Raw genomic sequence first — 19,408 nt, forward strand, 5'->3', positions numbered from 1 at the left:
AAATATAAATAAATGTACTAGCCAAAATACACTAGAAGAACCTTGTAACACTACAAAATGTATATTTGGTCAATGTGAACTTCCATACTCGGTAATTTGTAAAAACTGTTGTGAAAATAACTGCACAAACACAGGAAAGATTTTGAATTTGGATGAAGATCAGATTTCATTTTGATGATTTAAATATTCTATTTTTTAAAACTTCTTTAAATTCATAAGCTCATTTTTTCAAGATGACGGCCAAAAAAAAAACGCATTTTTCACTTAAATATAGATGTATGTTTTACGCATCTTCATTTCACCTTAAGTATCCCATTTAACATTACTTTTCAGCATGAAATTTCCTTTCATTTGATACCATACCTGATTTTTTTTATTTTTAAATTTTTTTTATGAATTTCCAAGATGGCGGCCAAAACATGCATTTGTCCCAACAGTAGGGATGCATATTTTTAGTATGTTCATTTGGAGTGTGTTACCTACACCTACCATAAGAATCATTTCTGTTGCAATTTGTTTGACCCCAAGGTGTTTTTTGACCTATTTCTACTGCACTATATGTTATGAAACTATTATATAAGAGCTTCAGACTACCATCTCCGTTTAGCAAAAAAAAACTTTTTTCATGGAGAAAAAAACCCATAAAATCTGTAAAAATGCAGCTTTTTCACAACAGAATTTTTTTTTTTTTCATCAATAAACCTAACTAAATTTTGAAAAACGATGTCTAGATGATATATGTGTCCTTATTTATTTTTAGAAAAAAGAGTTATTCAAATAGGTTCAATACTTTTAAAATACTGTCCATTTCAAATGGAGTGTTTTGCTGGATTCTTCCAAAACGGCCGTTTTCTGCAGAATTTTAGTACGATTTTAACTGAAGAAAAAAAAATTCTTGCAAAATCCTTTTTTGATATTTCATATGCCTCTTAGTTGTAACTACTGTGGTTTTTTCAGAAAAAAAATCAGTGATGGTCATGTGACAAGCCCTGCCCAATCTGAAATGGCTCTAAATAAGAAGCCTAAGACATTCGAAAGAAAGAGTACAACTGCTGTTGGAAAATTGATGTTGACATGCAAAAAAGTATGTTTGTTTAGTTCTGTAAGAATTTCTTGCACTTGTTTTCGTTGAAGTGGTTAAAAGATTCTAATGGTACATTTAGTGCATCTTCCGACAACTTTTAATTTCACTTTAAGCTTCATTGCTAGGACCAATTTTGTTGCTTACAAGAGATTGGGATCATTTTTGTGACTTTTTACAGCTTTTCATTGACTTTTTCTATTCAAATGGCAAACAGTTTCTACACCTCAGCACAACAGTCAACCCAACACAGATCCACCACCATAATGACAGCATGATACTAAAGCTGCATTATTGACCAACAATTGTTGAGTTCATTCAAAAGACTGGAGAAAAGTTGTAAAAACAGTTCAGGGGACATTTTCTTTCCAACTAATTGTATGTTTAAATTGCAGCAACTGGAACTCAAAATGATTTTGAAATTGTAACTGCAATTGCACTAAAAGAAAAGTATATTTAAAGAAATAATTGCAACTGGAAAGAAAAGAAAAATTCAAACAAACATAAATCATTAAAAAGCAATAAAATAACTTTATAAAGTTCAAAAATTTGGTGTAGCTCCTAAAACAGGTTATTAATTGCTTCAAAAAGAGAGGGTTCTGTAGTTACAGACAACATTGATACCAGTGATGATGAAGTATGTGATCTTGGCATGCTTGAAAGTAAAAAGGGAAACATTTGAAGGGAATGGAAGAAAAGTAGGTGATGTAAAACTCTTTCCAACTTTTTACAAGTGGACACAGAACTTGTAACAGCCTCATGTCAGTGAACAATCAAACCCAAGAGAAGTAATCTTCCAGAAAATAGACAAGACAGCTAAAACAACATTGAAACTAAGATTCAGGAAATCAGTGAATTCTAACCTGTCCAAGAGGACAGATGTTGGGAATTTTTATTAATCCTCAAAACATTTCCACTTCCTCTAACAATTATTTTAAACTCCATGTTTTTTATTATGTACTAAATCTCTCAAACTTAATATTTTTTACTATGTTGCTGTTGTCTTGTGTATGAAAGTGCAATAAGGTAGAAATATTTCCAAAAAATTGGAGGATGAATTTTACGAGTTCTGGTGCCTGAAAGCTGTATCAGACGTTCTCTGGTGGCGAGTCAAGTTTAAAAAGTTTAACAGTTGAAAAAGTGTTCAGGTGCTAACTGGATATGGGGTCAGGGTTTGTATATCATCGCCTCATAGCAGCACTAAGACATCTAATCCCAGGATTACTACAGTGAAACCTCTTGAAGCATCCAACTTTATTAGCGGCCAGTTTTGCACAGCATGGAATTTTCGGCCTATCAGCGTAACATTAAATCAACCCTTAAGAGCAGTCATTAAAACCCCTCTGAGTGCCAGGGTAGTCGCCATTATAACCTCCGAAATAGACTGCCGACAACTCTTTCATTTCTTTTTTCATTTGAATGCTTTCGTTAATAAGCAAACTGCTAGGAATTCTCTATATCTTTGTGGTGCGATTTTCGGTGGGGAGGGGGAAGGAATACAGACACGTGTAGATGTAAGTTACCACCTCGCCAATTTGCTACTTTAGTGATCCATGAGCACTGATATTTTTCCCCCAGAAGGGAAACAATTTAGAGCTTTGGGGAAATTTTAAATTTTTACTCATTGATTGATGATTGTAAAAAACAAAGACTTTTCGGCAGCATTTTTAAATTAGACGATGAAGCTTTTAATGTTAGTTGTGATAAACAAGAGTCAAGTTTTTAACACAGCAAATTTTGGAGAAAGTTTGATTTCAGCAGGAATTCAAAAGCTATAGCTGATGACTCAATTCAGGATTTGCTTTAACAAGTTAAAAATCAATTAGAAAAGAAGAGTAGTTTTTTGTAAAATAGTACATGAATACAAATTGAATATTTTGTTTTTTTAAAGGAGAAATCATAGAAAAAAACATTTTCTTTTCTTCATTTTCACTAAAAAATATTAACAAAACTAAAACTATGCTCACCTATGCAAATCTCTGAGTCTGTGAACAACAAAATTTTTAATGAAACATAGGGTTGGTTGGGGTAAGTAGGACCCCTTTTCAGAAAAGTTTGTTTTGAAACCTTATATAAAATTTTTGAAACAAAAAAGTTTTAACTTATTGTCTTATTTTATGTTTGACATTATTAATAAACAAAAGTTCATCATTATTTTCTAAAATAATGCTTAAATATTCTTAATGATTATAATTGTAATACAGTTGATATCGATCAAGAGTAAATTAGCCAAAAAAGTTGAAAAAGAAATTGGAAACACTTAATGACTGCGTCTATGTATAATTGGATAAGAAGAACCCTTATCGCTTCATTCTCAGTAATTATTCCTATATCATCTGCACCATGTCAATAAAGTGTCACTATTTCTATTTGTTCTTGCAAATTCAACAGTATTTTTAAATTTGTATCATCAACTTCCAATATTAGACTTACTTAAATCTTAATGGTTTTCTTTCATGTATGTTGTATGTTTCACAAATACATAATCACCAGCTTTAGCAGTTCTTGTAGCTGAACTATCAATTCCTACTAAGTCAATATAGTTGTCTTGTATTTCACCAATACAAATAGTGTTTAACAATACAAATTCAATACCAATACAAATAGTGTTTAGAAATAGTGTTTAACACTATATTTGCATCAATTTTAAATGTGAAAATGTGTGTTCAAAATGTGAGGTTTAACAAATGCAAATGAATATTAAAGTAAAATAAATGTAAGTACCTGCCAGAACATTTCACTCTCTAAATTGGTGAACATTCTTCCCTTTTGAGTCTTTTAGTTAAGCAAAACATTTTAATTATGTGGGTAGTTCTTAAAAGGTGGGAACAAAAAAGTTAAATCTGAGCCATTTTTAAACTTTTGAAATTTGACATCAATTTTGCTTTTATTGCATAGAACATCATATATAAACATAAAAAAACAGCAGGTATTTATAAAAATTAATAAATAGCAAATTTAATGATCGGTCTGTAGGTAACAGATTTTCGACATCATCATAATGAAAGTTTCAGTTTTTGAACTTTTCCAATGAAAATTTTATCTATTTTTAAATTCTACAATGAAAAATAGAAGTTCGTGAATGACTTTATATACTGGTCTTTAAATAAAAAAAAATTGTTATGGTTTCGTAGAAGCTGAAAAAAAAACATCCATTTTGCCAGCGCAGGTGATAAAAGTCGCTAAAACTGACGCTGTTGGCGAAAACCGGAATTCCTTGCTGGTAACGCTTTGCTTATCATACGCTGTGAGTTGTCGCCAATTGGGGTTTGCTCGGCGATTTTTGCCGCCGTTTTGTTTACTTAAATGCATTCGTTACGATCGAAAAGTTGCATTTCTACTGTTATTTATGTAATGTTCAATGCATAACATATTAATTGTGTAAAATACTAATGGATTAAAAAAATTAACATCATAATGTCCTTTTTTATTAAGGTTACAAGACAAAAGATCATTTATAATATTGAATAATTAGACAGATTTATCGGCGTCTAGATCGTAACGCAATTTGGACATCTTATGTATATGTTTAAGAAAAATGATTTTGCTTCAAAGATACCATATAAAAACGAATGAAAACACTGTAAGATAAATAAAAATTGCTTTTGAGGATCGAAAAATACCTTCAAAACATATAAATCATGTATTTAGTTCTCAAATAATAGCATTGTACAGATCGTAACTTTTGGACATTCATCAAACTTCCAACAACTTTTTCTAAAATCGTTTACAAAATAAATATGTCTGTACTTTTGTAATTTGTAGAAAATATTATCAAAAAATTATTCAGTTTGAGATTTATACCCTTAATCTTTTTTTTTTTTTTTTTTTGAAACCTATTGAAATAATTTTTAAAAAAAATTTTTGATGGTTCATTTGCTCAGTTAACGTTTTGAATGTCCAAAAAAAATGTGCCTTTTAGCAGAGAAAATATTTTTTTAAGGATATTTGAAGAGCATTTTTACCATAATTTATGTCAATTCTTGTCTCCATACAGTATTATACTTTAACTCAAAAATTTTTGAGTTAATTAAAATGAAAGTTATTTGGTGTTAAAGTTTTAAAGTTGAGGTCTGTGTTTGCTCCCACCTTTTGAGAACTGCCCATGTATCCATTAAAATTAACAAATTTATAATAAATGTTGCTTCCTGTTGGATTGAAAGTACTAATTAAATGCCTGTGAACTTATTGAAACTTAAAGTTTAACATTTATTTAAATAACTGCAAAAATCTAATTTCCATTTAATGAATTTTTTTCTTCTTACAGAATTTCTCAACTAGAATTAAGTGACTTTCACTAATGCGAAACTCTACTGTAAAAATATTTGAAATAAAACAACATGAAAACAAAATGGAAAATTTCAAAAGAAAAGTAACATTTATGCACAAAAAATAGCAAAACACTAACCTGAATATGGACAATGGTTCCAAATTTTCTGAAATGACCAATCAAAAACTCCATTTTATTCAAATGTCGTGGGATTTTCCGGACTTCAAGAACAGTCTTGTTAAATGTCAGTTTAGGAACTTTTCTTGGACCACCCAAACTATCAAAAGCTTTTCTTTTCTTCTCCAAAATATCATTACTTCTTCCAACTGATATAGAAAAAATACATAAAATTTAAAAAGTGATTAAGCTCACGATGAAATGCAAAATGAAGAGCAAACCGTAGCTCATAGTCAAGTATGAGCTATGATTTGCTTCCAAATTTGTTTTAAAAAACGCCTAACAAATAAGGTATGTGTCATTACATGGAAATTTGTTTAAAAAAAACAAACAAACATACAGTAATTTTAAAAACTTCAAAAGCCTTGCTCAAAGTTTTTACTCATGCAATTGTGAAATATTTTGGTGAGCAAGGAGCAGTGCAGGATCTTTGATTTTTCTGGGCCTGAAAAAATCTTGAACTTGCTGCCCTTTACCATAGTCCTTAATGTAGTTTTATTATTGAAATTTATTTTTATATTGAAAAAAAAAACACAGAACTAGTGTGATTTTGTCACTTGGAACAAAGGTCCTAGGGCTTGCTGCTCCTGTAAATGGAACATTATGGTACATAATGGTACATTATGTAAAAGACTGAGGAACTTTATTTACCAGCTTTAATAATTATCACCAATTAATCATTTTTTAAGGATTTAAATACTTGGCTTTGGAACAAGAAGGAGAGTATTACGCGTCCTAGCATCTAATCATTTAACAGTTAAAACATGATTTGAGATTGTGCACAAGCCATTTTCAAAATTTGATACTGATACTGAAATATTTTGTGGTATATCAAAAATACTTTATCAAAAATTTGATCAAACAATTTGATCAAAAATATCTTTACTAATAGAATAGAAGATTCTCATTATAAAAATATGTTATTTTTCACTTTGCCCCATGAAAGAAAAAGAGGTGAAAAATTTTCACCTTTTTTTGAAAGTATATATTTACTGCCGAAAATAAAAAATGTTTCAAGGCAAGGTTTATCATAAAATATATTGCTCTTTCTTTATGTACCATAATTTTTCAGAATAAATTTCCAATTTGTTCATTTTGAAAAAAAAAAAAAAAAAACAAGCTGATATGTGCATCACATGACTTCCTTTTCCTCCAATTTAAAGATAATACAGTAGAAGACCGTTATAACGCCGACCTATATAACACAATTCTCTATAAACCACACAACTTTTCAAAAGCAAACAATAGGTTTTGAAGTTTAAAAAATCTTTCTGTTTTGCTTTGCAAGCATAAAAATTGTTAAGCAAATTAAAAATTTGGAAATTTTTCATCTTTCCATCTTAACTCAAAGCTTTAAATTGAAAATTAGTACTCAAAGTAAACAGAAAATATCAGATGGCTCTTGAAAATGCAGCTGTTATGCAAACCATGAAGCTAGCAGTAGTGCAGGATAATGCACTTTCTTTTGATTGTGAAACATATTTATTTGTGAATAACTAATTGTAATATTGGTGCTTTGATACTCATTGCAGATAAAACTCATTCTGAAGTGCTAATATATAGATATATTCTGAATATTAGTTTCAAAATTTGTGAAATGACCTATATAACGCAAAAACCTGTATAACGCAAAAGCTCTGGTCCCAAGGTGTGTGTTATAAGGGTCTTCTACTGTAGTGCCTCGGAGAAAGCAAAAAAACATTAAATATTTTCACTCCAAGTTGGTTGCCAACCGAAGCAAAATAAACTTTTTTATACAGATAATTTTTCCAATATTGGCAGTTTTAACGTGATTCAATAGTTAGCTCTCTAAATATGGCCAAATTGAACCCAGATTTGAAAAAAAAAAAAATTGCCAAATTTGTTGTCAAGTTGGCGAAAAACTTGGTGACATATTGCCAAGTGTTTGCCAAATTATAACACCACTTGAGTTTGCATTGAAATTAACAATGATTTTACTCCAAAAAAGTGTGAAAGACCCCGTTTGGAACATCCGAATGCGACCAAAAGAGGAGGTGCACAACTAGACCCCACTAGGAGTCTAAGTACCAATTTAACTTTCTAGGGCATACCATTTTTGAGTTATGCGAGATACATACGTACATACGGACATCATGATAAAACTCGTTATAATTAACTCAGGAATCGTAAAAATGGATACTTCAGGTGTCTATACGTTCTTAGGCATATATCAAAGTTTGATCGGGTTGAAAAAAAACTCAATATTCATTCGGAAGCGAGCAAAATGCAAATTAAGGCCGATTTTCAAGTGAATATTTTTTTGTGAATACAATACTTCCTTTTTTGTAAAAGGAAGTAAAAATATCAGTCAAATTTTATCATAGTAACGAGTTGATGTGTGCACCACTTGACTACATTTTACCCCAATTTAATGATTTTTAATCATTACTTTCAGAAAAACACTATAATCTCATTCTGGTGTGTCACTCACATTAAAGAATCTAAAAGCACTTCAAATATTAACTAGTTTGTCACAAACCGATTCAATATCTGGTAACTAGTTTTGATTTGGTGAACCTATTTCAGCGCCAAAGTTTTTATCCTAACTATTAATGTTGAAACAGATGAATATTGATCTGCCATGCTTTATTTTTTAAGCAAATTCAATTCAAAATTGATTTGGTTTTTCAAAAAATCTATATGAATTATGTTTTTATTTTTCACATAATAATTTGGCATTGTTTGAATGAGAGTAAGAAAACTACCAATTTTACATCTTGCAACTGTTGGTGACATAGTTTTTCCTTAACACACCAGATACAGAGAGGGAAAAACCCTCCTTGGGTACAAACAATCAATGTGGTAACAAAAAGTAAATCATCTTCTGAATCTAATGTACCACAGCTAAAAGAAAAAAAAGTTTTTTTCTTTTACCAATAGAATCATCAAGCATACCTTGAGAGTTGTCTGATATGGTTACACCGATCAACTCTCTAGTTCTTTGTGGTTTATAGGATGAAGTGGAAAGTCCGCTCAAGTGACTAGCATGAGATCTTTTGTAATCATTGTAACTTTTGCGTTCCGAATCCATATTCATGCCTGGAGATTCTGGATTGTATGGCTCAGGAAGATAAAAATCTGTATGTGAAAAGAAAGATTAAAATTTCAAAACTCAAATTTAGTCTAAGAAAATATTAAATCAAAACCTGAATTTCCTTAACTTTAGCATTTCCTTAACTGGGGTTCTATTGAAACTTTTTCTAAATTGAAGACCTGAAAGCACAAGTTTAAGGTATGTTTGGTAACACCAGGGGAAGGAATGGGGTTTGAGGGATCTTCCCTGAAAACATTTTGAAACTGGAATATGAAAAACTCAAGTTTTTGCCATTGATCATGTGAGGTTAAGGGGGAAAAGTAAAATTCCAAAACTAGAGGCTTAAAAACGCAAATTTATACTATCCTTAATGAACTTAGAGAGGACGAGTTTGGGGGTTCTCCCTGAAAATTTTTTGAAACTGAATTTTTGAAAGTACTATTTAAATCTATTTTTGGAGGACTTAAGGAGGAAGTGGTTCAAAAGCTCTCAATTGGAAACGTTCAAAAATTGATAAAACCCAGAAAACTCAATTTTAGACTTCCTTTGATAACTTACGAAGAGATTCATGGGCTTTCAACTGGAAATTTTTGAAATTATATCGTAAAAGTGCAATTTAAGTTATCTTTACTGATGTAAGAGTTAAGGATGGGAGGGGGGCTCTTCCTAGAAACGATTCCGAAACTAGAGTCTTAATAAAGCAAATTTTGGCATTTCTTGGAGTTGTTGGAAGGGGCTCCTGGGTTCTTTCTTGGAATTTTTGCATAATTTTAGTCTAAAAGTGCAATTTGGTGACGTTTAGGATTACCTCGGAAATTTTTTTGAGCCTAAAATCTTAAAAACGTTTAGGCAATCTTTTAACGATGTAAAAAGGGGAGAGGCGGTCCCCTACTCTTAGCCATCTGAATTCTGCCAATATTAACCAAATGGCACACAGTTACACAAAGGAAGTTTTGACCATAGTAAGATAAAAATATAAAGTGTCTGCTCATACAACTCAAAACTATTTACAGGATGGAAAAATCATTTACAGTGGGTAGATAATTTTTTTGATAAGAAATGTCTTTTACTTTCAATTTATACATCCACAAATGCAGGAGACGAACTTTTCATAAATTTATCTACTTATTTTTAAAATAATCAATGTTTAGTATGGATTTTAATTATCAATTATCAGGCAGTACACTTATCAACAGTAAATGTATTTGCGCAGTTGCGTCTATCTTATCTAGCTATGGTTTTGACATTAATTTGTAATTTTCATATGCATTACTTTTCACTATAGTACAATATTTTACAAGTGGATCATATTAGCACAGTTCTAGTTTTTAAAATCCAAATTCTTTTTGAACTGTACAAAAGAATTTTTTTCTTTATTTTTAAAGTTTCAGTATTTTTCCATCTGAAATTGTGGTTTTTGGGTTGTGGGGAGTGTCCAGATCACTGAAACTCATCCCTTATGTAGGTCCATGGAGCCCTCTCATTGTCCTTCTAGGGTACCAAGTCATCACTCACCAACTTACTTTTCAAAATCATCATAAGCATAGCAATGTTGTTTGTTTTTATGTATTGCACATTGTCCCAACATGGTATAACTGCCAAAATTGAAAGCTTAAAATTAAAAATTAGGGAGACTTATGAAGTAAATTAGGGAGACTTGGCATGAATAAATTTAACAAGAAAAATTCGAGAGTAAAAGAGATTTTCAAAATATAACTAGGGATTTCTTAAATTAAACCTGCATAGGACCTGAAATTTGCAGTTTGGAAATGCCACAGAACCCGAAATTTAGAAATTGTAATTTTTATTACTTTCGTGAAGTTAAAATAACTAGAAATTTTAGGTTTAAAAAAATGTTTGATTTTGGCATAATTTTGTTTTCTCTTCTAAATGATAATGAACATTCCTAGCTGCAGGTAAAAATTAAGGAAGCTCAGAAGATAATTCGAAATACTTTGCAGCATTTTTTGGGAAACAAAACTTTTAAAAAGGAGGAAAATGAAATTAAAATGTTTCAAAAATAATTGACATGTACAATTTTCATACTTCTGTATGCCAAAATGTCTCTTTTGCAATTGTTTCATAGTGGAAATTTTTCCTACTCACTAAAATATCCTTATTTAGGGAGTTTGAAAGAAGGCACCAAACTCTGAGTCTCAGGAATCAATTTGGAAAGTTGGTGGCTATGGCATAATATCCCATGTATGCTACAAATAGTATTTGTACATATACATAGCCACATTACATATTATCCAAAGTTCCAATTAAACCCAACTCAAGTATTCAGCTACTGCATCACAGAAATCTGATTTTGAAAATGTGTTCAACTATCAAAAAGTGGAAAATATTTGGCACACAATGCTTTCCTCAAAGAAATAAAGAAAAATAGATTATCTATCAAAAATATTAAGTATAAAAGAACTAGTGAATTCCTCCTTAGCAAAAGCCTTTTCTGTCTTTAATCCCTTAATGATCGAATAATTTTCAAGAAACGTTCATAAAGTGTCTATTTTTCTTATTTAAGAAAATTATATAAAAATAAGTGTACAAACAACATGTGCACTCAATTTTTCATTTTCGATATTTTTGAGATTGAAATTTGAAAAACTTTAAAACTTTATGAAAAGCCAACACGCAAGCCGAAGCAAGCAGTGAAAATGTAAGAAATACGTCTTTAAAACATTAAACGATAATTTTATTAAAGTTTTCTGTAACATAAGTAAAGATTAGTAATTTATTCTTGGGCCGTAAATTTCAAAGCATGAGATACAGAGTTCAATGTCACAATCTGGACAGTAGTACCGAATTTCCTTCCTGCATCACTGGATTTACATTTAAAATTGACAGGTGCTGCCATCTGGTGTATAAAAAGAAAAATAAAATGTTTTCCGGGGCAAAAGAAATGAACTAGTTTTCATCGTTTTGTCGCGTTACTATTGCACACCCCATCACGCCAATATCACGGGCTCAAGAAATGGAGATTGAAACCCCAGCCTGTCATTTTCACGGAAGTCAGAGGGAAGGGGTTAAAGCAGAAATTCAGAATTCTAGGAAAAGATGAACTTACCTGAAAGAGGAGGAGGTGGTGAATTTGGCAATGGGGGTAATGGAGGTGGAGGACGAGATGGCAGTGGTGGCTTCAATGAAAAATTCATATTAAATCCAGTATTAGAGGAAGCTGCAAAAGAAAAATGTTCCAAACTTAAAAAAAAACTTGATCAATCAACATTCTAAGCATATAAAGTGAGTAATGATGTTGATTTGGAAACTCATTTTTAAAGAGGATACAAATACACTCCTTTTGTGAAAATTGCAACACCATGAAAGACTTACACGAGTAAGCTGAAAATTGCAGGAAATGTAAAGTAGGGCATGATATGCAAATGATTAGAATTGCAGACCGGTAGCGCATGCTGAGCAGTGCCCTCTGAACGGCGGATCGAACCAAATATAAATAGACGGCTGTAGCGAGGCGTGTATGATTATCGGTGGTTATATGCTAGAGTAAGAGTTTAGTTGTAGACAGCTTGAATCTTTACTATGCTTCTTCGACGAAAGAAAGCAAAATTTGAGCAAATTTTGGAGTTTGAAAGGGGCAGAATTGTTGGCCTTCGTTAAGCTGGATTGTCTTACAGTGTAGTAGCCGCTCGTGTGCAGCGTAACAGCAGCACAATCATGTGTGTTTGGAATCCGTGGACGGATGAGGGTTGGACAGCTCGGAAATCCGGGAGTGGACCCCAAAATGCGACGTCAGCTTGCGATGACAGACACCTGGTGCGCGTATGGCGCTGACGGACCGCACAGCTTCTTCTAGACAATTGGCAGCACAGTGGTCAACAGCTACAGGTGTTCATCAATTCGGAGACGTCTGCTGCAGCGTGGGCTGCGCGGAAGGATTCCTTTATACAGGATTCCTATCACCCAAAACCATCGCCGCCTGTGGCTACAATGGGCCAATGTGCATAGGAGCTGGCGTGCTAGGTCGTCTTATCTCACGAATCCAGCTTCATTTGTGGCACCATGATGGCCGCATCGTGTCGGGTGCTATGCTGGTGAACGGCACATTCCGGAGTGCATTATTGAACGCCACAGTGGATGAACACCAGGATTTATGGCCTGGGATGCCATAGCATATCATGGACGATCACAATTGCTATGAATTTTGGGCAATTTGAACAGTACCTGATACATAAACAAAGTTTTACAGCCCCAAGCTATTCCTTTCCTGCAAGGATTACCAGGGGCTGTATTCCAGCAGGATAATACCCCTCTACATGTCGCCAGAACTTTCAAATCCTTCCTTGATTCGCTGCAGGTACAGCTTCTTCCTTTGGCCTGCATCTTCCCCGGATATGTCACCGATTGACCATGTGTGGGATTTCGTTGGGCGGTGTCTCACTTGTGATCCTCGTCCTGTTCCTTCGACAGACAAACTTTGGCTGCGGATACAAAAAATATGGAATATTCTTCCGCAGGCAGATATTCAAACTTTGTTCCACTCCATGCCGACTTGTGTAGCAGCTCTTATTGCGATGCGTGGTGGCCACACAAAATACTAATTTTTATCTCTTTTTATTGTTTGTTTGGTTTGAAAATGTAATCACATATTCGTACCATTACCACTCAACTGTGTATTAAATTTCATTCAACTATGATGCTTCCTTTATGGTGTTCCAATTTTCACAAACAGGAGTATACAATTGCTTTTTGCAACTTAATGGGTGTTGAAGATTTTTTAACTTCTAAAACATTCATATAAAATTAATAAATTTTCTTACATACTTTACTAAACTATAATTAAAAGGAAAGATACATATAACATAGTACATGAATGAATACAATGTGAAAAAAATGGAGCTCAACAGAAGCAAGCAATGCAATAAACATATACAGGGTGTAGGCAGCTTGAGGTCACACAATGTAGGAGCCAGATTTTCCCGTGTGTTATAGTAACGTAGATTATTTGGTCCCGATAGACATGGCAGACCCTATTCTTACTCACGAAATTAAGAGGCCTACCGTTATTGTCTCTTTGGGTGCAGGACACACCGATTCAGAAATTACTGCATTCTTGAAGGTTGCCCGATCATATGTTTAAAAGTTCCGAGATCATTGGGAGCTGCAAAGGGGGATGTGGTTGCAGTTTTGCAAAGGAAACGGCATTGTCAGCATTCTTACTGTCAGGACACCAGAATTCGTCAGCCTTGTCCAAGCTCTCATAGATGAGGACACATGGAAATCAATGAGGGCACTGGCTAATGAGCAGCAGGTTGATGATCCAACGTGTTGTTCATGAGGACCTCCGGAACAAATCATACGTGATGCGAAGGGGACAATTCATGTCGGACAGGACCAAGGTTAATCTCTTGACTAGAGCCAAGAACCTTCTGATTAAGCTCAAACATTTTGAGGCGGCAGGACTGCTCTGGTTTTCCTCACATGAGAAGAATTTTGTTCAGGAGCAAAAGATGAACCACAAAAATGATTGTTGGCTATGTAAAAGCCCTGATGAGGTCCTAATGGTTATGCATACCAAATTTTCAGCATCAGTGATGGTTCTTGGGGTACTAACTAGTGAAGAAGATGTGATGCTTCCACAATTTTGTTGTTAAGGTGATAGAGTTAATGCTGTTGCTTAGACCGAGGTGTTACATAGTTGTCAAGCACTGGATCACTACTGTAGCTGGTAGGAGGCCGTATGTTTTCCAACAAGACTTCACACCATCCCATACAGCCAGAACAACCCAAGATTGAAAGGTAAAAATTTTCATGATTTTGTCACCACCTAACATTTGCCCCCCCCCCCCCAGCAGCACCCCAGATCTCAATTCAATGAACCACTATGTGCGGGACGTAATTGAGAGGGACTCTAATAGTCATTCCCACAACACTATTGCAGCTCTCAGAGCTGCTATTGAGCATGCAATGGCAAAACTTTCTAAGACTTATCTCACTACTGCCTGCAGTCGATTTCGACAGCATATAGAAGCTGTTATTGCTGCTGATGGTGGGTTTATTGAATGATGTCGTCCTTTATGTATCTGACCACCTGAATGAAAACTCTAATAAGTAATAAATGTTCTTGTAACTCAATTTGTTTGTTCTCCTCTCCTGTGGACATTTATTCTCAAATATTTGCCATACCCTGTATATGTATTGTACTTTTTCCCAAACAAAAGTCTCTAAAACAGACAAGAAACTACCGTAAAATTCAGCAAACTAATGGAAATGTAATGAATTATGCAAGGTTTGATTATATGTTGAGCAAAGTGTTCAAACCAACAGGCAGAAAGCACTTCACAATCACACAAGATGTAACAGTTTTCTCATTATAAAGCCAAGTCCTGCAAGTGGATTCATCACATTCAATGGGACAAGTAAAACAGTGTTAAAACCTTTCTTAGAAAGGTGATCAGCTATTCACTAACTTCGACACTCAAGAATGACCTCAAGACTTTCCAAAGTGCAAATCACATCATTGTATTCCCAAACAATGGGTGATTTGAGGGACCCAAAAATTTGATTTTTTGTCCTTATTAGTAAGAATGCAGTTATTTCAGTTACTTTAAGGAATGTCACTAAAATTTTACACCACACGCATTTTCTTTTTTTTTTTAAATTTAGATGTTGCATCTCCAAAGATAAAAGCAACAAATAATTTCAAGTTTCTTTGAATTATGAAACCAATACATTATTAAGCTCAATGGGGAAAAAAGTTGATTTCAGCTTCACATTACTTCCTAGTGTTTGTTAAATAGCATATATTTTTAAAAGCTAAAAACAATTTCTGTTGAAATCTGAAAAACGAAGTCTTTTGCTATCATAAAATTCCTTTTATTGCATACAATGTTATGAAAAAGTATCGAAAAGTCTGTATTGTCAACCTCGTCAAGCCACATGAAACCATTAAATGATTACTAAAGAGGAATTTAGTGATGACTAATGTAATGCAGCCTTGTGACATGAGGAAAATCATGAAAAAAAAAAACCTTTTATCGAAAACGATTCAAAATTTACATTTTGATTTGCGACAAAAACTATATCAAGGTCCTTTTTCGAACATGCCTGCAGGGAGGGCAACCATTTAAGAAGGAGCACTATTAGACATTGCCCATTTTTAAAAAATAAAGTTTCAACCACCTATGACTAACTGTTTTTGAGCTCGATGAGACAAAACGTGACTAAAATGACTCAGAGTTAGTCAAAATAGCATTTTTGGTTGTTCACACATTTGTACGTTACATAATGCATACAACAAGATGACCCGTGTGAAGCATTTAAGTTTGATAGTAGTAATTTTAAAATTTAATTTTTTAACAATAATTTTTCGAAAAACAGGTACTTGTTTATTTTTCACCAACAGCGGTTAAGAAAATCTTTGAAATGATACTTTCCCAAGTAGCATCCACTCATCGGCCGATCATCGGCCATTCATCGAAATCCGATCAAACTTTGATCGGCCAATGATCGGATTCCGATGAGTTTTCATCGGAAATTGCCCAATATGTCTCATCGGCAATAGTAGAATCCGATCATCGAGATCCGATGAATTTTGCTCCCTATATCAATGAGATTTGGAGTAATATACGAGCAGTGCTGTTCCGAGGCGATGAATTTAGGATGAAAATACGATGGGAAGTAGTAACAGCCACGATATAGGGACAAGCAGGAGAAAACAATTTAACAGTGGGAAGGGAGTTCGCCATCTTGGATGATCAAGTGACCATTCCGCCATCTTGAAAACTTTCAGGTGGGGTATTTTCGGTTGACATCATTTTTGACAATTAATTAATATCTTTTTTCTTTCTTTAATAACTTCCAATTTCTTACTTTTGATGAACGTGATTCAAGACTTTAACCTAAGTTGCTTAGGCCGGGAATCGAACCCCAAGCCTCTGGAACACGAGCTTCATATGCTAACTACTAGACAAGCTATATTCTTCCCAAGGAGGAAAATAATGTGTTAAATGGAAAATCATTTGTGGCGCCATCTATCGGGGGCCAAGGCCATGACAGATTTCTGAACGGAAAGTGAGAATTTTATTCAGTGAATATGCTTGTGGCGCCAGCTAGTGAAGAGTCGGAGTCGATCATCTTGCCTGCAAACCAAGTCGGAGTTGGTAATTTTGGGAGTCAAATTGAACGGAGTGGAATTGTTTTGGAGATAGAGAGAAATTATTCAAGAGTCGGAACCTCATTTTGTTTGCAATTCCAGTGAGGTAACTGGAGTTGGAATCGTGGAGTTGAAGTTGCAGGAAGTAGGAGTAAACCCTTCCAAAATCCAGGAGTCGGATTCGGAGTCAAAGTCCCAGTCATTTTTCCTTCGATTCTCAACCCTGAATGTTGATCCGTATAGCCTTACGTTTGATCAATAGTCGGATATTCGAATAATAAAACTTATCCTATTTTAACAGTTGGAGATTTCCAAAAATTTTAGATTGGGAAAATTTTTATCAGAAAATTTAAACAACCTACTTTTTTTCCGATGAAATGTAACTCAGCAAATTTTCATCGGAAAATTTGATCATTACGATCTCTTTTTTTGATGAAATGTAGCTCGGAAAATTTTCATCGGAAAATTTTATCGTTAAGTTCTCTTTTTCCGATGAAATGCAGATCAGCTCAGCAAATTTTCATCGAAAAATTTGATTGTTACGATTAGGTTTTTCGATGAAATTGCGCTCGGAAAATTTTCATCGGAAAATTTGTGTGTGTGTGATTGTTACGATATCTTTTTCCGATTAAATTTTGACCGACAAATTCTAATCGGAAAATTTGATCGTTACGATTTCGTTTTTCGGTGAAAAACAGCTCATCGAAAACCGGTTCTCGGATTCTGATCGCAATGATATCAGCGTGTGTTACGCGATGAGTTTAGGAGGAGTCCATGATCGACCGAGCAAAATCCGATGAGTTGATGCTACTTGGGTTACTTATGAAATTCAATGAATTACTTATAAAGTTATGTCACTGTCACAAAGTAACCACCAGTAATACAGTATCAAGTAGCTGCCAGTCATATTTATCAACCAAATACTGAATGTTTATATATATCTTTAGTTTGAGTCCCGAAGATCGGTAGCTCCTAAATTCCTGTAAATATCTCTTATGCTTTTGTTCTATTTGCTTGAGAACGAGTGGTCTTGTCTTCTACCTATGTAGACATTGTGCAAATAAATTGTTATCATTTGTTGGTGCAATGTTTTGTCAGCTTATGTCACAATATAATAAAAATGATTTTAAAAAATTTGCCAAAATGATTCAAAATTTACATTGATTTGCCACAACTACATAACGGATCTTTTTTAAACATACCTGCAGGAAGTGCCACCAATTAAGAAAGTGCACTACTAGACTTTGCATAGTTCAAAATAAAATTTCAACCATCTATGACTAACTTTTTTTGAGCTAAGTGAGATACATAATACATATGCAATGCATTCATACGGATGTGAGACAAAACGCAACTTAAATGACTCGGAGATAGTCAAAATAGATTTTTTAATTAGCTCACACATTTGTACCAATACATTACACATACAACTAGCTGACCCGCATGAAGCATTCATGCTTAAAGGTAGTAATTTTACAATCAGATTATTTTAACATAATTTTTCGAAAAACAGTAACAGTTGCAGTCAAACTCGTTGATAACAAGCCCTGATTTAGAGAGGAAATCAGAAAGATTTGGTTGGTCCAATGTTAAGTCTATGGGAGCATAACTCGCTTTTAACGAGCAAACCCTCCTTAAAGCGAGCAATATTTTTGTGATTAAAAATTTCTATTGACTTCCAGTAGAGCTTATTCTTTCTTGGAAAAATTCTTTAGCATTCCAAAGTCAATTGTAAGTTAGTGATGACTCATAAATCCTGAGAAAAGGTCATGATGGCCCTTGTTTTTGATTTGTTAAGTAGAGAAGCATTTGAAAATTATATAAAAGTTGACCACAATGTTATCACTTCAAGGATATTGTAGCTCAAATTCAAGCTAATGTAGATTTTAAAAAATAATGAAAACAAAGACCAAAATGACAAATTAATCTGAAGAAATTGAAGTTTATCTTCAACGCACTTAATGGCTTCTGTGAGGCATAAGAAATTCAAACCTTTTTGAAGCCAAGGATAGAAATGAAGACGTTTTTAAGGCCATGAGTTTTCCTTGAAAACAAAAACACAAAAAAATAAAATAAAATAAAACAGTTTAATGCAATTAATCAACTTCTTTTCCATTGTATAAAGAAAAGCATGTAGCAAGCGTGCATGAATTTTGAAGATTTATTTCACAACCACATTTTTTATGAGCACTCGGTTATAACGAGCAAATTTCGTCGTCCCTTCGCACTTATTATAAGTAAGTTTTACTGTATTTATTTTTCTACAAAAGTGGTTTAAAAAATCAATAAAATTATGCTTTACTTATGAAATTCAATGAATTATTCATGACTAATGGCATTGTCATAAAGCAGTCACCAGTAATACAGTGTCAAATAGCCACTAGTAATATCTTTCCACCAAATACTGAACATTTATATATCTTTAGTTTGAGCCCCGAAGATCAGTTTCTACCAGTCTTTTGTAAACATCTCTTATGCTTTTGTTCTATTTGCTTGAAAACTAGTGGTCTTGTCTTCTACCTATGTAGACACTTCACGCATTGTGCTGAAAAATTGCTTTCATTTGCTGGTGCAATGTTTTGTCTGTTAGCATGACAATATACTGAAAATGGGGGGGGGGGGAAACTTGTCACAACAACCGAATAAAGATATTTTTTTTTTTTTTGAAGATAACAGCAGGGAAAGCAACCAATTCAGAAGGTGCACTACTAA

The 19,408-nt window shown here is 33.5% G+C and overlaps 1 protein-coding gene across 1 annotated transcript in view; it reads right to left on the reverse strand.

Moving 5' to 3' along the window:
- Window positions 1-19,408, reverse strand: part of LOC129219436 (RNA-binding protein 26-like) — a 200,673-nt gene that overhangs the window by 81,097 nt on the left and 100,168 nt on the right. The window contains exons 8-10 of the mRNA XM_054853832.1: window positions 11,651-11,761; window positions 8,445-8,627; window positions 5,490-5,677 (exon numbers count right to left, since the gene is read on the reverse strand). Of these exons, the coding sequence (XP_054709807.1) occupies window positions 5,490-5,677; window positions 8,445-8,627; window positions 11,651-11,761 (482 nt within the window). The remainder of the gene's footprint in view (window positions 1-5,489; window positions 5,678-8,444; window positions 8,628-11,650; window positions 11,762-19,408) is intronic.

Source organism: Uloborus diversus, chromosome 3 (genome assembly GCF_026930045.1).
Source record: "Uloborus diversus isolate 005 chromosome 3, Udiv.v.3.1, whole genome shotgun sequence".
Lineage (NCBI taxonomy): Eukaryota > Metazoa > Arthropoda > Arachnida > Araneae > Uloboridae > Uloborus > Uloborus diversus.